The following is a 22,096-nucleotide window of genomic DNA, read 5'->3' as shown; positions in this document are numbered from 1 at the left end:
GTTGGAAAAATTATTTGTGTCATGCACAAAGTAGATGTCCTAACCGACTTGACAAAAGTATAGTTTGTTAACAAGAAATTTGTGGAGTTTTGGAAAAACAAGTTTTAATGACTCCAACCTAAGTGTATGTTACTTCCAACTTCAACTGTATCTCTGAAGTGCATCCCATTTTCATTTCTAGCTGCCATATATTTTTCCAGCATGCACTCTTTGTAGTTCTCCCTTAAGAGACCAGAGAGCCACAGTTTATCAGTCAACTAATCTCTCTTCCAGTCTCTTAGGAGTTGGTTTAAGTTGCTAATCCAGGGGCAGATTTATTTAGTTTTTAGGTCAGGATTTGTAGTTAGCGGTCTCTTGCTGGTCTGTAACTGGTATCTTAACTGGTTTTGACCTACTCTCTCTTCCTGCAGGGTACTGAATGTATGTCGCCACTGGGTGGAGCACCACTTCTATGACTTTGAGCGGGACTGTCAGTTACTCAAGTATCTGGAGGAGTTCATTGCATTGGTGCGAGGTATGTGTGGATATATCGGGGCAAGGACTTTCTCTTCTTTCGTTGCATATCCTCTTTTTGTTTTGTATTTATTTTCTCTCTTTTTTCTTCTTTTCCTCTTGTCTCTTCCTCTCTCGTATCTCTCCTCTACTTCTCTTCTCTAAGTGACAGTCTCCCTCTCTGTGACCCCTCCCAGGCAAGGCCATGAAGAAGTGGGTGGAGTCCATCACCAAGATCATCCAGAGGAAGAAGCAGGCACAGGCCAATGGGCCCAGCCACAACATCACCTTCGAGAGCTCGCCACCGCCCATCGAGTGGCACCTCAGCAAGTCGGGCCAGACAGACCAGTTTGACCTCATGACCCTCCACCCCATTGAGATCGCCCGGCAACTCACACTGCTTGAGTCCGACTTCTACAGGTAGGCCTACAGTACCGTATTGCTGTCCACGGCAGTGTTTTTTAACTCCAGTCCCTTTTGTTCCAGTCCAGTACTAAAGCACCTCTATTTATCACTGGCTTGATGATTACTTGGATCAGCTGTGTAAGTGTTGTCCTAGAGCAAAAATGTGACCCACCACCTGGATTCGGTGCTATGTAGCAACATTTGAAATGGTGTCTTTTACATTGGACTCATAGACTCAGAGATAGAAAATGGTTTATCATACACTCCAGTTGAGGAACAATGAGAAAGTAATTCTGCTTTGAAAGTTGATAAACTTGTAACACCACTTTTGAGAAAATGGACCTTGGAATGTTTTTGGACACCTACTTGGAGAGCTCTTCTTTGTCTACACCCATTCAGCATTGTTCACACTCTCTTAAGCCTTAGCCCAACCCATCTCTTTAAGGATTAAATGTGAGGCCATGTGTTAAACAGAGTGAGTAGTGTAGTAAACAACTGAGGGTTTCAAGACAAAAAGTGCTAAAAGTAGTAGCCTACAATAAGGAAAAGCTCCAGCTAAAAATACACTTTACCTAGTCCTTGTCCTATATCCTAATTTGACTTTGGTGCAGGTCATGTTCTTCACATTACCGTCTCTGGTAAACATAACACTATATCAAATAAAATCTAAGTTTATTTGTCACATGCACAGGATACAGAAGGTGTAAATGGTACAGTGAAATGGTTACTTGCTTATTTGCATAGTAGCAATATAAAAAATAGAAAGGCCAGAATTCCAGAGTTGCCTCTTCACTGTTGATGTTGAGACTGGTGTTTTGCAGGTACTATTTAATGAAGCTGCCAGTTGAGGACTTGTGAGGCCTGTTTCTCAAACTAGACACTAATGTACTTGTCCTCTTGCTCAGTTGTGCACCGGGGCCTCCCACTCCTCTTTCTATTCTGGTTAGAGACAGTCTGTGCTGTTCTGTGACATCATTTGAGTCAATTGGAGGTGTACTTGTGGATGTATTTCAAGGCCTACCTTCAAACTCAGTACACAGCGTTGTACGAGATCTTCAGTTTCTTGGAAATTTCTCGCATGGAATAGCCTTCATTTCTCAGAACAATAATAGACTGACGAGTTTCAGAAGAAAGGGCTTTGTTTCTGGCCATTTTTAGCCTGTAATTGAACCCACAAATGCTGATGCTCCAGATACTCAACTAGTCTAAAGAAGGCCAGTTTTATTGCTTCTTTAATTAGCACAACAGTTTTCAGCTGTGCTAACATAATTGCAAAAGGGTTTTCTAATGATCAATTAGCCTTTTAAAATTCTAAACTTGGATTAGCTAACACAACGTGCCATTGGAACACAGAAGTGATGGTTGCTGATAATGGGCCTATGTATCCCTACAGTATGTAGATATTCCATTAAAAATCTGCCGTTTCCAGCTACAATAGTCATTTCCAAAATGACCAATGTCTACACTGTATGTCTGATTTGATGTTATTGTAATGGACAGAAAATGTGCTTTTCTTTCAAAAACAAGGACATTTCTAAGTGACCCCAAACCTTTGGACGGTAGTGTACTTACACACACACACACACACATACGTAGTTGAAATTGGAAGTTTACACAGTTAGGTTGGAGTCATTAACTTGTTTTTCAACCATTCCACAAATTTCTTGTTAACAAACTATAGTTTTGGCAAATAGGTTAGGACATCTACTTTGTGCATGACACAAGTCATTTTTACAGCAATTGTTTACAGACAGATTATTTCACTTATAATTCACTGTATCACAATTCCAGTGGGTCAGAAGTTTACATACACTAAGTTGGCTTTAAACAGCTTGGAAAATTCCAGAAAATGATGTCATGGCTTTAGAAGCTTCTGATAGGCTAATTGACATCATTTGAGTCAATTGGAGGTGTACTTGTGGATGTATTTCAAGGCCTACCTTCAAACTCAGTGCCTCTTTGCTTAACATCATGGGAAAATCAAAAGAAATCAGCCAAGACCTCAGAAAAAAAATTGTAGACCTCCACAAGTCTGGTTCATCCTTGGGAGCAATTTCCAAATGCCTGAAGGTACCACGTTCATTTGTACAAACAGTAGTACGCAAGTATAAACACCATGGGACCACGCAGCCGTCATACCGCTCAGGATGGAGACACATTCTGTCTCCTAGAGATGAACGTACTTTCGTGCGAAAAGTGCAAATCAATCCCGCAACAAAAGCAAAGGACCTTGTGAAGATGCCGGTAGGAAACAGGTACAAAAGTATCTATATCCACTGTAAAAAGAGTCCTATATCGACACAACCTGAAATGCTGCTCAGCCACTGCTCCAAAACCGAGAAAAAAAAAGCCAGACTTCGGTTTGCAACTGCACATGGGGACAAAGACTTTTTGGAGAAATGTCCTCTGGTCTGATGAAACAAAAATAGAACTGTTTGGCCATAATGACCATCGTTATGTTTGGAGGAAAGGGGGATGCTTGCAAGCTTAAGAACACCATCCCAACCGTGAAGCACGAGGGTGGCAGCATCATGTTGTGGGGGTGCTTTGCTGCAGGAGGTGCACTTCACAAAATAGATGGCATCATGAGGATGTAAAATTATGTGGATATGTTGAAGCAACATCTCAAGACATCAGTCAGGAAGTTAAAGCTTGGTCACAAATGGGTCTTGCAAGTGGACAATGACCCGAAGCATACTTCCAAAGTTGTGGCAAAATGGCTTAAGGACAACAAAGTCAAGGTATTGGAGTGGCCATCACAAAGCCCTGACCTCAATCCAATAGAAAACTTGTGGCCAGAACTGAAAAGGTGTGTGCGAGCATGGAGGCCTACAAACCTGACTCACTTACACCAGCTCTGTCAGGAGGAATGGGCCAAAATTCACCCAACTTATTGTGGGACGCTTGTGGAAGGCTACCCGAAACGTTTGACCCAAGTGAATCAATTTAAAGGCAACGCTACCAAATACTAATCGAGTGTACATAAACTTCTGACCCACTGGGAATGTGATGAAAGAAATAAAAGCTGAAATAAATCATTCTCTACTATTATTCTGACATTTCACACTCTTAAAATAAAGTGGTGATCCTAACTGACCCAAGACAGGGAATTTTTACAAGATTAAATGTCAGGAATTGTGAAAATCTGAGTTTAAATGTATTTGGCTAAGATGTATGGTAACTTCCGACTTCAACTGTACATACAAACGTACAGCACCAGAGAGGGGACACACTTCCCCCTCTGAAGTCGCTGGGCCTGTGGGAACAGCTAGTTTGGGCCGTACCCAAGGTTATCCCCTCACCTCTTTCCCACGCTCCGGGGTGAAGTTTCCCCTTGGTGCAGATCTATGATCAGCTTTCTCTCTCCCAATTCGAACCGTAACCATTAGTGGGGGAAATTCAGAACTGATCCAAGATCAGCATCTATGGTAACTCATTGTATATACTGTAAGAATATCAATTGAAATGTCCATGAATTGAGCTGGTCCTCATTAATGTCCTGTAGGTCACTTCATTACTCCCTCTTTGTTTACTACACAAGCTTCTGACTCAGCTGACTTTGTTGTTGAAGTATGAAAACATGAGTTATGAAACGCATTCACAGGGTTGGTTAACTCTTGAGGTTCCTCGCGTCTCCACTGAATTAAGTAAATCCGCTTTTTAGTTTTAATGCGCCCCCACCGCTGGAACAATTTACAGATCTCGTTAAAATTGGATGTTCTGGTGCAGCTCGGGCAGTTTAGGGTGTTGATTGAAAACCTAGTAGCTGAGAACTGTAACTGTTGTTTATGATTCTGTATTTACTTTTTGTGTATTTTTAATATTAACACGTATTTATGCATGTTTAGTTTTAAATTTGTATATTGATGTGTATTGTGTACACAGGGCTCACCTGGAAATGAGACCCTTGGCTACCTGTTAAAATAAAAACATTAAATTCACTATACTCCATTTCCTACGACGAGATCACAACACACCGGCCTTGTGGCCCAACAATGGTCGCCGGTATTGTCTGAAAATCTTACCACAATGCTGGCACAGAAAACTCCCTTAGCTGCCAAGACTAGAGTCGGTAGAAGTTTGCACCACTGACACAATGTCTGATTTTTGTTGTTGTTGTTGTCATATAACTAATAATGGTGGTCCTCTGTCGCTCATATGGTGAACACATGGTGCTAGCAACACTAAAGTTGTGGCTTCAATTCCTGCTGGGATCACATAAACATACAGTATAGTGACTGCATACATTTTTTGTAAGTCTCTTTTAAGTAATGGCATATAATAGTTTGGGCATATGGTAATCTCCTCCTAGATCTTTGGTTTGGAGCATCTACTTGAAGCGTCAAAGCGACTGACCTCTGCATTATTGTCCTCTCTCTGACCTCTGACCTATATCTACAGGGCGGTGCAGCCGTCAGAGCTGGTGGGCAGCGTGTGGACGAAGGAGGACAAGGAGCTGAACTCGCCCAACCTTCTGCGCATGATCCGCCACACCACCAACCTCACGTTGTGGTTCGAAAAGTAAGAGCACCCATTTTGTTTTTTGGCATCACAAAGAAGCCTTGTGAAAGGAGAATATTATACTCCTTACACTTGCAGTGTTAACAAAGCATTTTCTATGATGAATTTATGGCATGATAAAGTATATTATGTAGCTGTTATGTAGCTCAATGTATACTGAACAAAACTAAAAACGCAACATGTAAAGTGTTGGTCCCATGTTTCATGAGCAGAAATAAAAGATCCCAGAAATCTTCCATGAGCACAAAAATCTTATTTCTCTCAAAAGTTGTGCACAAATGAGTTTACATCCCTGTTAGTGAGCATTTCTCCTTTGCCAAGATAATCCATCCACCTGACAGGTGTGGCATATCAAGAAGCTGATTAAACAGCATGATCATTACACAGGTTCACCTTGTGCTGTGGACAATAAAAGGCCACTCTAAAATGTGCAGTTTTGTCACACAACACAATGCCACAGGTATCTCGAGTTTTGAGGGAGCATGCAATTTGCACGCTGACTGCAGGAATGTCCACCAGAGCTGTTGCCAGAGAATTGAATGTTCCTTTCTCTACCATAAGCCGTGTCCAACGTCATTTTAGAGAATTTGGCAATATGTCCAACTGGCCTCACAACCGCAGACCACGTGTAACCACGCCAGCCCAGGACCTCCACGTCCGGCTGAGACCAGCCACTTGGACAGCTGATGAAACTGATGAAACAGGGTTATTTCTGTCTATTAAAGCCCTTTTGTGGGGGAAAAACTAATTCTGATTGGCTGGGCCTGGCTCCCTAGTCGGTGGGCCTGGCTCCCAAGTGGGTGGGCCTATGCCCTTCCAGGCCCACCCATGGCTGCGCCCCTGCCCTGCCATGTGATATCCATAGATTAGGGACTAATGAATTTGTTTCAATTGACTGATTTCCTTATATGAACTGTAACTCAGTAAAATCATTGAAATTGTTGCGTTTTTGTTCAGTATAGTTATGTCATGTCCTTTAGTGCACTGCATACAGGTGTTATGAATGCTTTATGTAGGTGGCAGAACTTAACCCTAAATAAGGCTGCGATTACTCCTATCCTCCCCATGTTGATTCTCAAGGTGAAAAGGAAACATTTTGGGACTGTTCTTTGTGTATGCTAATCCTGCTAATCCCTGTCTGATTTTATGTGCGATATCACACCAGACTTGATATCTCCAGAGACTTCCTGATTAGTTTTCAGGGGCCACTGAATTGGCTGAGTGAAATGTGGTCCTTACACTGACTTAATAGCTCGCCATCTTACCAAATGAGGACTAACAGGTCAATATGTTGTTACTAATTAATACATTTCGGAGCATTAAAATGTACCAATACGTATTTTCTTTCCCACCACTTACCTTACACTTTGTCATCCACCAACTGTGGAAGTAAAATGACTGAACTATGCAGACCTGAGTCATGTTTATTAGGGCTTGCAGCAGAAAACGTTTTGCAATTCAAAACAAAAAGGTAGTCCCTCCCTGTTTGTCAGTTGTCCATTTAGTCCCTAATGAACACGGCCCTGGCCCCTGGGTTTAAATAGCATATGTTTTTCAATGTACTACGTTCTCCACAGGTGTATCGTAGAGACGGAGAACCTGGAAGAGCGGGCAGCGGTGGTGGCGCGTATCATCGAGATCCTGCAGGTGTTCCAGGAGCTCAACAACTTCAACGGCGTGCTGGAGGTGGTCAGCGCCATGAACTCCTCGCCCGTCTACCGGCTAGACCACACCTTCGAGGTGATGAAGGCCTGGAGGGGTTCTTTCTGCAAGATTCTTTAAAGTCGTTGTTAGGAAATGGTGTGATAATACTGTCTTGGTACTATCTGGCATTGCATGAATCCGATAAAAATTGCAGTACCAAATAAGTGCCTTGTGTTGATGAGTATTGTAATTAGTAAGTCTCTACTTTGAGGTAACAAAGTTATGGATTTCTTATCAATAGAAAGCATGACACAATGTGCCTCTGTACCATAGAGAGACATCTGTAGGACGAAGTATATACAATTGTTTTGACTGAACTTTCGGCCCCTCTCCAGCAAATTCCAAGCCGACAGAGGAAGATTCTGGAGGAGGCCCATGAACTGAGCGAGGACCACTACAAGAAGTACCTGGCAAAACTACGCTCCATCAACCCCCCCTGTGTCCCCTTCTTTGGTAATGCTCTAGAGCGGTGTTTCTCAACCTTTTTGATACCAGGGACGAGGAAGCTATGGTCCTTTTTGTGTCGGGGACTCACAAGTAACGTACCGTTTTGATTTTGTACACAGCAGTACTGTGTATGTAAGACAATTTCCCCCTCGGGAACATTAAAGTTGATCCTGTCCTATGCTATGTTAAGCTTGGGTTTTTCCTCCTTGGAGGACCGTTTACATTAAAACTAGTGTTGGTTAACCATCTCGGGGACCGGCCAGCAACGTTCCACGAACCGGTGCCAGTCCATCGACATCATTGCTCCACTCTCTCATGTCTTTTCTCTCTCTCTCTAACCCTCTCCTCAGGGATCTACTTGACGAACATCCTGAAGACGGAGGAAGGCAACCCTGACTTCCTGAAGAGGCATGGCAAGGAGCTGATCAACTTCAGCAAGCGACGGAAAGTGGCGGAGATTACCGGGGAGATCCAGCAATACCAGAACCAGCCCTACTGCTTGCGGGTGGAGAGCGATATCCGGGTGAGGAGCGAAAACAGTGATGTCGCACGTTCGGTTGAAGTTGGTCACCACTATATGGCCAGCCTGCAACAGTCAACATTTTTTGAGAAATTGGCTTTGCAGCACGGTCCAACCCATCAACGTTTCACAAATACCATTTGGTTACGTGGAATATGAATGGGTATAAATATGATTAACACAAGGGAGTAATATAAAACATAATTTGGCCTGTTTCCTTTCACGATTTCATCTCTACAGTTCCCATGTACAGTTGACAGTTTGCCAAGTCATAGCAACCTCTTAGTTTTTGATTAGATATACATTTAGTGGTGATTCCTAGCTTAAACTTTAGTCTCATTGACATCTATGCATGACTAAGTGAAAATTCGAAATGTGGAACTTAGAATTCACCGCTTAGTAGAGTTACTGCCACTCAGCTCCCGACATGTACTATGTGGTTATTTATCCAATTGTCCCCAATCACCCCACACCCTTGTCTATAGTCATTAGGATAACAATGTATATTTCACAATGGATCCATCTTTCTGACTACTCCCTGTTTCTCTCCTTTGTGTAAAACAGAAGTTCTTTGAAAACCTCAATCCAATGGAGGACAAGGCAGAGAAGGAGTTTGCTGACTATCTGTTCAACAAGTCACTGGAGATTGAGCCTCGGAATGCCCGGTCGTTGCCTCGATTTGTAAGTGTCTCGTTCCTCTCCTTTACGGTTCACGTGATTATCCTCTCTCGGACTCCCTATGCAGTCTGATCAGTTGTTGTATTTCAAACCTTTGTTAGAATGACATTGAAACTTCATGAGTTAAGATGAAAAATAATTTTTGTCCACTATTCATTGTTTTACATTTTAGTCATTTAGCGGACGCTCTTATCCAGAGTGACTTACAGTAGTGAGTGTATCATTTTTTGTTCTGCCCCCCCCCCCCCCGGGAAACAAAGCCACAACCCTGGCGTTGCAAGCGTCATACTCTACCAACTGAGCCACGGGACCACACTGAGCAACACTTAAGCATGTGTGGCTCCATGTATACTCCTAAGCAGTGGCGTCTCGTGAAATTTCCAACAGGTGGGGCTGTTGCAAACTGGCAATAAGTAGCTGACAAATAAGTCCACATTTCCAAACGGAATAAGTAGGCTACTGCAAATGTTCAACTTCAACTTATTTGCTAGACTTACAAGCGTGTGGGAATACAGTAACAGACGAAAACTTGTGGTAGTTTAGTTATAGCTAACGTTATGGCTTGTTTGAGCTTTGCCCAAAACAGCTGTTTGACAGTGTCATCTTCTGTGTCTGCGCTCACTTCATACCTGACAACGGTGCAGCGTTTTGTCGATCATCGCCATCTGGTGTACAGAGTTATAATTGCAAACCAGGGGCTCTTTGGATAGGTTCAATAAGAGTGGCTAAAATCCTATGATAACCGCAAGGGGTATAGGGATAACTTTGAATTGCATTGAATGAGGTGGCTTGAGAAGCTCTCTGGAATGCTGGAACTACACTGCCAATTACAGCAGCACATTTTCTTTTTGAAAACTCAATTTGTAATCTAAATGCAGTTATTTATTTACACAAACTTGATATTATTACAGTATTTTATCATTATATTAATTTTTGTAAATCCATTTTTATCTCATTGCTGCCAGGTGGGGCGGCGTCCGAGCGCCCTATATGGACGCAACGCCCCTGCTATTAAGGTAGAAAAAAGACTGAAAATATGTCAGCAGAATTTATACCTCTAACAATTACAGGTAACTGCCAAAATAAAGGACCCACTTGAGTAAATGAGGGGTATAAAGTATATTGAAAGCAGTTGCTTCCACACAGGTGTTCCTGAGCTAATTAAGCAATTAACATCCCATCATGCTTAGGGTCATGTATAAAAATGCTCAGTTTCTCATTCTTTTGGCTACCATGGCTAGAAGAAGAGATCGGTGACTTTGAAAGAGGGAAATCAATGGTGCTTAGAGGGTTTAAAGTGTGTGTGTGTCAGTCACCAGATCTCACCCAATTGAACACTTACGGTAGATTCTGGAGCAGCACCTGAGACGGCGTTTTCCATCAACAAAACACCACATTATGGAATTTCTCATGGAAGAATGGTGTCACATCCCTCCAAATAAAGTTGTAAACACTTGTAGAATCTACGCCAAGGCATATTGAAGCTGTTCTGACGGCTTGTTGTGGCCCAACGCCCTATTAAGACACTTTATGTTGGTGTTTGTTTATTTTGGCAGTTACCTATAGGTAACACACTAACCAGGTAGTCCCCCAATCTCTGACAGTAATTGAACAATTAACTACCAGAGCCAGTAGTACTTGAGGGCTGAGGGTCTGCAGTTGAGTAGCCCTGACATTGTAGAAGTGTTGCCCTGACCCCTCCTTCAACCCCCCCCCCCCCCCTTCTCCTTCCAGCCCAAGAAGTACAACTGCCCGCTCAAGTCCCCCGGCGTGCGCCCGTCCTCGGTGCGCCCGGGCACCATGCGCCATCCGACGCCACTGCAGAATGAGCCGCGCAAGATCAGCTACAGCCGCATCCCTGATAGCGAGATGGAGAGCGCCGCCTCTGCACCCAACTCGCCGCGCACGCCCCTCACGCCGCCGCCAGCCTCGGCTGCCTCCAGCTCCACAGATATCGGCAGCGTGTTCGACTCCCCCCAGGGCCCCTCCAGCCCCTTCCACTCCAGTAGGTGGTCCTTCAAGCTGGACGAGGGAGCGGGTTGGGTGGGGATTGCGGAGGAGGGAGGATAGGTTGGGTGGGAGCGCAGCTAGAGCTTATAGAGAAAGTGTTTGTTAAACACAGTTTGAGATTTTGAATTTAAGGTGGTACCTAAAGAAAACTGTCAAAATGCTTCCTTCCTCCCCTTCTTGGATCTAAGATGATAAGTGATTAGATAGGTGAATGCAAAGTGTTTCACTTCTTAGCTTTCACCAATCCTGTCATGTCAGATCAGGGATTACTCCAAGGAAGGGAGGAAGGAACAATGCATTCAAGACCAGTCAGAGTGCAATCAATGTGAAATGTTGGCGCCAACATGGATAATGCCAGTATTCCAGTTTATGTACAGTATATGGTACTGAGCACATCCAACGGAATACAACACAACCACTTACCCTAAAGATACTAACTCTGAACTAACCCATTCTACATTACCCTGTAACTCGCATTATATCAGTAACTTTTCCATTTTCAGAACTCCGTTGTAACAAGGAGTGTGTGTATGTGGGGGGGGGGGGGGCTTGACACCCGCAGTCCTTTCAGAATTGTGAACAGTTTGGGTGGTCCGAAATGAAACTGGTTCTTCCGCCTCAGTCTCTCATTCTCTCAGGGCCTTCTCTCTCTCTTCTCTTTTCTCTCCTCCGGCCTCTCCCTCCATCCAGACTGCGACAGCGTCTTTGTCCAGGTCTCCTTACCACATGGCCCACGTTAGTATGACCCTCAAAGTCTTCCTGTTGTCAGTGTCCCCTCACTACCCATCCACCCACACAAACTACTACATCAACCCACCCCCGTTTCTCACTCATTCTGACCTTCCCTAGCCCTACTTGCCTCAACCTACCCGCATGCACCTGACATCCACCTCATTGCTCCCATCTTCGCCCACCGTTGTGCCTGTCCATCTCCATGGCAAAGAATGCTCTGTTGTCTGTGTGTGTGTGTTTCCAAGTAGACGTTGCCCACAGAAACAGATCTAGGATCGGCTCTAAATCCTGACCCAAACCAGACTCCTGACCAGCTGAACTGACCTTAGATGAGTGTCACCCCCCTCTTGTTCGCCTGTCCGGAATTCATTGTCACTTTGAGGTTTTATATATTACTCTGTGGTATACAGTGCATTCGGAAAGTATTCAGACCCCTTGAGTTTTTCCACATTCGGTTACGTTAGAGCCTTACTCTAAAATGGATAAAAAATAAATACAAATCCCTCATCAATCTACACACAATACCCCATAATGACAAAGCAAAAACCTTTTTTTTATTTTTGCACATTTGTTACAAATAAAATACTGAAATATCACATTCACGTAAATAATCAAATCAAATGTTATTTGTCACATGCGCCCGAATACAACAGGTGTAGACCTTTACAGTGAAATGCTTACTTACAAGCCCTTAACCAACAATGCAGTTTTAAGAAAAATACAAAAAATTAAATGAATAAAAGTAACAATTAAAGAACAGCATTAAAATAACAATAGTGAGGCTATATACAGGGGGTCCCGGTACTGAGTCAATGTGCATGGGCACCGGTTATGTAGATAGTTAATAAAGTGACTATGCATAGATAATAACAGAGAGTAGCAGCTGCATAAAAGGGGGGGCAATGCAAGTAGTCTGGGTAGCCAATTGATTAGATGTTCAGTCTTATGGCTTGGGGGAAAAAGCTCTTTAGTAGCCTCTTGGACCTAGCTTTGGCGCTCCGGTACCACTTGCCATAAGGAAGCAGAGAGAACAGTCTGGCAGGAAGCTTGGCAACAGGTGATGTACTGGCCGGAAACACTACCCTCGGTAGTGCCTTGCGGTCAGAGGCCGAGCAGTTGCAATACCAGGCAGTGATGCAACCTGTCAGAATGCTCTCAATGGTGCAGCTGTAGAACCTTTTGAGGATCTGATGACCCATGGCAAATCTGTTCAGTCTCCTGAGGGGAATAGGTTTTGTTGTGCCCTCTTCACGACTGTCTTGGTGTGCTTGGACCATGTTAATTTGTTGCTGATGTGGACGCCAAGGAACTTGAAGCTCTCAACCTGCTTCACTACAGCCCCGTCGATGAGAATGTGGGCGTGCTCGGTCCTCATTTTCCTGTAGTCCACGATCATCTCCTTTTAAGGAGAAGTTAAGGAGAAGTTGTTGTCGTCCTTACACCACACATTCAGGTCTCTAATCACCTCTCTATAGGCTGTCTCGTCGTTGTCGGTGATCAGGCCCTACCACTGTTGTCATCAGCAAACTTAATGATGGTGTTGGAGTGGTGCCTGGCCGTGCAGTCATGAGTGAACAGGGAGTACAGGAGGGGACTGAGCCCGCACCCCTGAGGGGGCCCCCGTGTTGAGGATCAGCGTGTCGGGTGTGTTGTTAGCTACCCTTACCACCTGGGGGTGGCCCGTCGGGAAGTTGCAGTGTTTAGTCCCAGGGTCCTTAGCTTAGTGACGAGCTTTGAGGGCACTATAGTGTTGAACGCTGAGCTGTAGTCAATGAATAGCATTCTCACATAGGTATTCCTTTTGTCCAGGTGTGAAAGGGCACTGTGGAGTGCAATAGAGATTGCATCATCTGTGGATCTGTTGGGGCGGCATGCTCGGAGTACACGTCCTGGTAATCCGTCTGGCCCTGCGGCCTTGTGAATGTTGACCTATTTAAAGGTCTTACTCACATCGACTGCGTAGAGCGTGATCACGCAGTCGTCCGGAACAGCTAATGCTCTCAAGCATGTTTGTGTTACTTGCCTCGAAGCGAGCATAGAAGTAATTTAGCTCCTCTGGTAGGCTCGTGTCACTGGGCAGCTCTCGGCTGTGCTTCCCTTTTGTAGTCTGTAATAGTTTGCAAGCCCTGCCACATCCGACGTGCGTCGGAGCCGTTGTAGTACGATTCGATCTTAGTCCAGTATTGACGCTTTGCCTGTGATGGTTCGTCGGAGGGCATAGTGGGATTTCTTATAAGCTTCCGGGTTAGAGTCCCGCTCCTTGAAAACGACAACTCTACCCTTTAGCTCAGTGCTGGTTGGGGTATGTACGTACAGACAACGTCATCGATGCACTTATTGATGAAGCCAGTGACTGATGTGGTGTACTCCTCAATGCCATCGGAAGAATCCCGGAACATATTCCAGTCTGTGCTAGCAAAACAGTTCTGTAGCTTAGCATCTGTTTCATTTGACCACTTTTTTATTCACCGAATCACTGGTGCTTCCTGCTTACATTTTTGCTTGTAAGCAGGAATCAGACCCTTTACTCAGTACTTTGTTGAAGCACCTTTGGCAGCGATTACAGTCTCAAGTCTTCTTGGGTATGACGCTACAAGCTTGGCACACCTGTATTTGGGGAGTTTCTCCCATTCTTCTCTGCAGATCCTCTCAAGCTCTGTCAGGTTGGATGGGGAGTTTCGCTGCTCAACTATTTTCAGGTGTCTCCAGAGATGTTCGATCGGGTTCAGGTCCGGGATCTGGCTGGGCCACTCAAGGACATTCAGAGATTTGTCCCGAAGCCACTCCTGCATTGTCTTGGCTGTGTGCTTAGGGTTGTTGTCCTGTTTGAAGGTGAACCTTCACCCCAGTCTGATAACCTGCTCCAGAGCGCACAGGACTTCGTCAAGGATCTCTGTACTTTGCTCCGTTAATCTTTTACTCGATCCTAAATAGTCTTCCAGAAAATCCCACAGTATGATGCTGCTACCACCATGCTTCACCGTAGGGATGGTGCCAGGTTTCGTCCAGACGTGACACTTGGCATTCAGGCCAAAGAGTTCAATCTTGGTTTCATCAGACCAAAGAATCTTGTTTCTTATTTTCTGAGAGTCTTTAGCTGCCTTTTGGCAAACTCCCAAGTGGGCTGTCATGTGCCTTTTTACTGAGGAGGGGCTCCCATCTGGCAACTCTACCATAAAGCCTGATTGGTGGAGTACTGCAGAGATGGTTGTCCTTCTGGAAGGTTCTCCCATCTCCACAGAGGAACTTTAGAGCTCTGTCAGAGTAACCGTCGGGTTCTTGGTCACCTCCCTGACCAAGGCCCATCTCCCCCGATTGCTCTGTTTGGCCGGGTGGCCAGCTCTAGGAAGAGTCTTAGTGTTTCCAAACTTCTTCCATTTAAGAATGATGGAGGCCAGTGTGTTCTTGGGGACCTTCAATGCTGCAGAATTGTTTTGGTACCCTTCCCCAGAACTGTGCCTCGAAACAATTCTGTCTCGGAGCTCGAAGGACAATTCTTTCAACATCATGGCTTGGTTTTTGCTCTGACATGCACTGTCAACTGTGGGACCTTATATAGATAGGTGTGTGCCTTTCCAAATCATGTCCAATCAATTGAATGTACCACAAGTGGACTCCAAGTTGTGGAAACATCTCAAGGATGATAAATGGAAAGAGGATGCACCTGAGCTCAATTTCGAGTCTCAATACTTCTGTATTCATACTTCTGACATTTTACATTCTCCCAACCAATTGTGCTATTTTGTCTTTTTTTTTTGCATTTTGTGTAACTTATTTTTTGACTTATTGTGTACATAATGTTGCTGCTACCGGTGTCTTATGACCGAAAATAACTTCTGGACATCAAAAAAGGGATTTCTCACTGCGGACTGGAAGAAACTTTTCCCTTTAATGAGTCCGATGAGAAGGACATCCTGCTTTCACTGGAACAGACCCAGATCCACGCCTTTTGCATGAAGAAAAGACGCCTTCCATCCTTCTTCCTAATGTGCAATCATTGGAAAATAAAATTGATGACCTACAATTAAGATTATCCTACCAACGGGACATTAAAAGCTGGAACATCTTATGTTTCACCGAGACGTGGCTGAACGAAGATACGAACAATATAGAGCTAGCGGGATTTCCATGCACCGGCAGAACAGAGACGCTACCTCTGGTAAGACGAGGGGTGGGGGTGTGTGTCTTTCTGTCAATAACAGCTGGTGCGCAATGTCTAATATTAAAGAAGTCTCGAAGGTATTGCTCGCCTGAGGTAGAGTACCTTATGATAAGCTGTAGACCACACTATCTACCAAGAGTGTTCTCATCTGTATTTTTCGTAGCCGTCTATTTACCACCGCAAAACGAAGCTGGCACTATGACTACAAAGGGAAACCCAGACGCAAGCTGCCCAGTGACGCGAGCCTACCAGACGAGCTAAATGCCTTTTATGCTCACTTCGAGGCAAGCAACACTGAAGCATGCAAGAGAGCACCAGCTGTTCTGGATGACTGTGTGATCACGCTCTCGGTAGCCGATGTGAGCAAGACATTTTAAACAGGTCAACATTCAGAAAGCCGCTGGGCAAGTCAGATTACCAGGACGTGTATTCAAAACATGCGCGGACCAACTGTCAAGTGTCTTCACTGACATTTTCAACATCTCCCCGACCAAGTCTGTAATACCTACGTGTTTCAAGCAGACCACCATAGTCCCTGTGCCCAAGGAAGCGAAGGTAACCTGCCTAAATGATTGCCGCCCTGTGGCACTCACGTCGGTAGCCATGAAGTGCTTTGAAAGGCTGGTCATGGCTCACATCACCCTAGACCCACTCCAATTTGCATACCGCCCCAACAGATCCACAGATGACTCAGTCGCACTCCACACTGTCCCTTCTCACCTGGACAAAAGAAACACTTATGTGAGAATGCTATTCATTGACTACAGCTCAGCGTTCAACACCATAGTACCCTCAAAGCTCATCACTAAACTAAGGACTCTGAGACTAAACACCTCCCTCTGCAACTGGATCCTGGACTTCCTGACGGGCCGCCCCCAGGTGCTGTGTACTTAGTCCCCTCCTGTTTTCCCTGTACACCCACGACTGCGTGGCCAAACACGACTCCAACACCATTAAGTTTGCTGACGACACAACAGTGGTAGGCCTGATCACCGACAATGATGAGACTGGCTGTAGGGAGGAGGTCAGAGAACTGGCAGTGTGGTGCCAGGACAACAAGACGAAAGAGCTGATCATGGACTACAGGAAATGGCGGGCCGAAAAGCCCCCATTTAACATCGCCGGGGCTGTAGTGGAGCGGGTCGAGAGTTTCAAGTTCCTTGGTGTCCACATCACCAACCAACTATCATGGTCCAAACATACCAAGACAGTCATGAAGAGGGCACGACAAAACCTTTTCCCCTTCCGGAGACTGAAAAGATTTGGGATGGGTCCCCAGATCTTCAAAAGGTTCTACAGCTGCACCATCGAGAGCATCCTGACCGGTTGCATCACCGCCTGTTATGGCAACTGCCCAGCATCTGACCGTAAGGCGCTAGAGGGTAGTGCCGAACGGCCCAGTACATCACAAGCTTCCTGCCATCCAGGACCTTTGTAATTGGCGGTGTCAGAGGAAAGCCCATAAACTTGTCAGACTCCAGTCACCCAAGTCATAGACTGTTTTCTCTGCTACCGCACGGCAAGTCTAGAACCAAAAGGCTTGTCAACAGCTTTTACCCCCAAGCCATAAGACTGCTGAACAATTCATAAAATCGCCACCAGACAATTTACATTGACCTTCCCTTTTGTACACTGCTGCTACTCGCTGTTTGTTTACCTATGCATAGTCACTTCGCCCCCACCTACATATACAGATTACCTCAACTAGCCTGTATCCCCACACATATGTTATTCTTATTGTGTTACTTTTTATTGTTACTTTTTATTTTAGTCTGCTTGGTAAATATTTTCTTCTTGAACTGTACTGTTGGTTAAGGGCTTGTAAGTAAGTATTTCACGGTAAAGTCTATACTCGTTGTATTCGGCGCATGTGACAAAGTTTGGTTTGATTGATTTCTGTTTTTAATTTTTAATACATTTGCAAACATTTCAAAAAATCTGTTTTTGCTTTGCCGTTATGGGGTATTTTGTGTAGATTGAGGATTTTTTTTTTTTGATCAAGTTTAGAATAAGGCTGTAATGTAAAAAAAATTGGAAAAGTCAAGGGGTCTGAATACTTTTTTAATGCACTGTATAGTTAGTAGTAGTTGTATGTAGTAGAACCCGTAATATTAGGCATCATTGAAGTTGGTTGACGTGATTGCTTCCTCAAACATAATACTTTAGTGTTGTCTTTGTATACCCTTCCTAAAAGAGTTTCTATTACCCATCCATTCATGCTCTATTCTCTTATTTTTTTCATTTTCTGTGTTTTCAATGCTTGTATTTACTCCATCCTTCGTGGGCCTGAATGTCTGCAGTTCTTCTCTTTCTTTGAAATGAAATGTGTGATTTTAAAACCTAGTGAACAGTCAAGTGTCAGGCAATAGAGAGAACCCCCAAGACACTCAGTTGCCCATCCCTGAGTTGTAGAGTCCTGTATGGGATGAATTGGGGTTAAATATGTGTAATTACTGTCTTCTTGTAAGGCTTAATTTTAATGAACCTGATTTCCTTCTATTCCAGGGTCCTCCTCGGTTTCCTCCATGGTGAGTCTCCACAGGAACACTGAAGACACCACCGTCCCCCCGGAGGTGCCCCCGCGCAGACGCCCCGAATCCGCCCCCACTGAATCTTCCCCATCGAAGGTGACTCTATTTTTACCTGTTTGCTACCTAAAGTTTTTCTGAGACTGTACCATTAATCAAATTAAAATCACATTTTATTTGTCACATGCGCCAAATACAACAGGTGTAGACCTTACAGTAGAATGCTTACTTACAAGCTCCCGGGTGGCGCAGCATCTCAGTGCAAGAGGTGTCACTGCATCTCAGTGCAAGAGGTGTCACTGCAGTCCCTGGTTCGAATCCAAGCTGCATCACATCCGGACGTGATTGGGAGTCCTATAGGGCGGTACACAATTGGCCCAGCGTCGTCCGGGTTTGGCCGGGGTAGGCCGTCATTGTAAATAAGAATTTGTTCTTAACTGACTTGTCTAGTTAAATAAAATAAATAAATACCTTAAAAAGAATAAGAAATAAAAGTAACAAATAATTAAAGAGCAGCAGTAAAATAACAATAGCGACGCTATATACAGGGGGTACCGGTACAGAGTCAATGTGCGGTGGCACAGGTTAATCGAATCATTAGGATGATTCTTGATTGATTGATTCTAGAGTGTAGATGTGGAATGCTAAATATCCAATGAAACACAACTAATTTCCACTGTCAGTTATTTGCTAGTCATTTCTTGAGATTTTAGATAACATTTTTGAGAGTTTGTCGAGTCATACTCCCTCACTCTTCATAACGTTTGTGCTTCTCCTTCTTTCTCCTTTTCCACCTGCACGTCTCTCACATTCCAGATGATGTCAAAGCACTTGGACAGCCCCCCCGCCATCCCCCCACGGCAGCCCACCACCACCAAGGTCTACTCGCCTCGCTACTCGCTCTCGACCGAGCGCACCTCCGTGTCGGAGCCGCCTGACAGCCCACCCACCCTGCCGCCGCGGGAGCCCGTGAGAACACCGGACGTCTTCTCCAGCTCCAACAGCCCCCTGCACCTGCAGCCCCCCCCGCTGGGCCGCATCCGCAGCAGCGAACCCACGCTGAGCCAGACCTTCTTCCCACCCTCGCCGTTCGGCCCACTCACCCCGCCGCCGCCCCCCACTCCCTCGCCCTCGCTGGGCCCACGCAAGCACCTGCCCTCCCCACCCTTGCCACTGCTGGGGCCCAGTGGCCCAGACTGCTGCGGCGACTCAGCCCTCCTCCCTCTGGGGGGTGCAGCTGGCCCCCCTGTGCCCCCTCGCCAGAGCACCAGCAGTGCCGCCGCCCAAGCTATCCCCAAGCTCCCTCCCAAAACGTACAAAAGGGAGTCGGTGTCACACCCGTCACTAGTGCATCGGGACGACCCACCCGTGCTGGAGAATGCCAACCCCTCTTAAAAATACTTGTGTATGTGATATGGGGGAAATCATTGAACACTAAAGACTTTAGACTTGAACAAAAACAAAATGTAATTGTGATGTTGACTTTAAGAAAAAAAAGACAATGCCAGTGTAGGTTCTTAGCTACCTGGAAAAAGAATCATGTGCCCTTATAAAAAAAAAATACTTAAACTAAAGATGATTGTCCTTTTTCATTTGTGCAGACCATTGGAGATTACCTATAAAAACCCTTTTGGGGGGTATCTTACTGTTTGTATGTTTGGTTGTGTGTGTTTGTATGTACAGTATGTTGTTTGTCATCGTCCAATGTTTATTTCATTTGGTTTATTTTTTTTAAGTGAATCAATTGCAGCATTACTTGTCAATGAGCTCGGTGGCCTACCCATGCACATACAGCTTGAACCATAATAAACCATGAACCAGGACCACACAAGTCCACCGCAACGTTGGATGATGGAACGATAAAGACTGTAGACCAGTTTGAACAGACTCCAGGAGAAATCCACAAACTTAATAGTGTTTTAACTCACTGTGTATGGGCTAAATAATCTACTAAAGTGGCCCATATTGACCAGAGACGGACCAGAGAGGACTCAAGCTATCACGCTGTTGTAAACCCATTTCAACTCCCCAATAACAAATGTCTGCCGTTCAATCCACCTCACTCAGATTGAAAAAGGGACTTGGGAAATCATGTTGTTAAATGGTGTTTAAGGCTTTGTGTAGAGACTCAGTCCGAGGCAATTGTTTTTTTTTGTGCCAGTAGATCGACCAGAGTACCATGATTTAAGGCAGGGTTTCCCACACTCGGTCCTGGGTGCACATTTAGTTTTTTGCCCTAGCACTACACAGCTGATTCAAATAATCAAAGCTTGATGATGAGTTGGGTAACTGAATCAGATGTGTAGTGCGAGGGCAAAAAACTAAATGTGGGCAGCCCAGGACCGAGTTTGAGAAACCCTGATTTAAGGTACCCATCCACACCAAAGAGGTACTTTTCAAGCATTCAAGAAACACAAGAAGTGATTGTTCTTAAGTTTGTGTTAGTACTTTTATGTTCTGATTTATTTCTGCCAATGAGTATGTAAAGAAAATTATGATTGACTTCTTTAAACAAGGGAATAAAAGTGTTTCTACCACTATAAGTCCACTATGAAACGAGTGAGGAGCTGGCTACCATCCAGAATGCAAACTGCCCTGATTGAATATATTTGTTTAATGATTCCTTCCTGCCTCGAAGTGGTCACTGATCTGACATGACTGAAGCTGATCGGGTTATGTACTGGAGACCTTGCTCTCTCAGTAACATCATAAAGAGTCTGTATGGAAATGTAGTCGCTAATTGTTTACCTCAAATTTCAGCTTGAGTCTTGCCTGTATGGGATATTTACACATTTTAAGGTTTTAACATTTCTGTCATTTAGCAGACGCTCTTATCCAGAGCGATTTACAGTAGTGAGTGCATACGTTTTTTTCCCATACTTTTTTGTACCGGTTCCCCGTGGGAATCAAACCCACAACCCTGGCATTGCAAGCAACATGCTCTACCAAATGAGCCACACGTTTTGATTTCTTAACTCATGAAACCACACAATCCTTAAAGGACGGATGAAGGGATGCCTTTTTAAAGCATCCAAAAAGGGCCATAGCAAAATGCAGTTGAATTGCTGGGCATGAATACAGTACATTTAATCACAGGTAGACCACATTCCAGTCAAATGTTACCAACTCATTATTGGATGATCATACAGTAACAGTACATCTTGAATACACCAGATTTTAATTAAGAGAACAGTAGCCTGTGAGTTTGGCAATAGTTTATGTATGTAAAATCAGACAATTAAGTGTACTTTTGAATCATTTTGGTTTATTTGAACATGTACAAGTGTTCCACCTTCAGTTTATACTGTGGTTTGTTTCCTAGGGTCAAAATGTGGGCTGTGAGTCACCCAAAGTGCAGTGTATGGAATAGGGTGCCATATTTATGGACCCTGGTCAAAAGTAGTGCACTATATAGGGAATAAGGTGCTGTTTGGGATGCACTCATGATGAATAGCCTAAAGTAATTCATCTGGGTTTGTTGTTTTCATTGTAATAATTCTTGGCTATTCTCCCTGGTTTCTTCCATAGGGCCATCCTGTCAGTTGCTTTCAAAAACATGTTATTTTTCTGGTCCATACGCTATGTAATGGTTGGAGTTTGAGAGTCATAGCAATAGAATGACTAGAATGTGCATTCACATTCAAGTCACGTTCCGCGATGGGTCAACTGACGGCAATATCAGTGCACCAATATTCCATCTAGGAAAGTAATAATGACCTTTTTAAGGAATTAGCAACCAGGTTGTATGTGTGTACTGTATGTATGTGATCATCTCATTCACAGTGACCTTGTGTTAACCAGCAATTCTGTGAAAAAGCCTTGGCAACAGAAGGTCTCTTAAACCCACAACACATTGATGCAGTGTCCGAAACGCAAGAATTGTGCCACATTGGGATA

At 44.4% G+C, this 22,096-nt stretch overlaps 1 protein-coding gene across 4 annotated transcripts in view; it reads left to right on the top strand.

The window, feature by feature from the left end:
• Nucleotides 1–20,742, top strand: part of LOC115178772 (son of sevenless homolog 1) — an 81,739-nt gene extending 60,997 nt beyond the window's left edge. The window contains exons 13-24 of one of the 4 annotated variants that reach the window (XM_029740079.1): nt 411–514; nt 690–912; nt 5,299–5,418; nt 6,996–7,158; nt 7,458–7,575; nt 7,920–8,092; nt 8,654–8,770; nt 9,733–9,783; nt 10,502–10,772; nt 11,468–11,512; nt 18,177–18,298; nt 19,016–20,742. In XM_029740079.1, the coding sequence (XP_029595939.1) occupies nt 411–514; nt 690–912; nt 5,299–5,418; nt 6,996–7,158; nt 7,458–7,575; nt 7,920–8,092; nt 8,654–8,770; nt 9,733–9,783; nt 10,502–10,772; nt 11,468–11,512; nt 18,177–18,298; nt 19,016–19,594 (2,086 nt within the window). In that variant the 3' untranslated portion in view covers nt 19,595–20,742. The remainder of the gene's footprint in view (nt 1–410; nt 515–689; nt 913–5,298; nt 5,419–6,995; nt 7,159–7,457; nt 7,576–7,919; nt 8,093–8,653; nt 8,771–9,732; nt 9,784–10,501; nt 10,773–11,467; nt 11,513–18,176; nt 18,299–19,015) is intronic. The other 3 variants (XM_029740081.1, XM_029740080.1, XM_029740082.1) reach the window with 3 other exon arrangements.
• The last annotated feature ends 1,354 nt before the right edge of the window (nt 20,743–22,096 follow it).

Source organism: Salmo trutta, chromosome 38 (genome assembly GCF_901001165.1).
Source record: "Salmo trutta chromosome 38, fSalTru1.1, whole genome shotgun sequence".
In the NCBI taxonomy this organism is placed as follows: Eukaryota; Metazoa; Chordata; class Actinopteri; order Salmoniformes; family Salmonidae; genus Salmo; species Salmo trutta.
The sequence above is the reverse complement of the archived record's forward strand: the minus strand, read 5'-3'. Positions and strand labels throughout refer to the sequence as shown.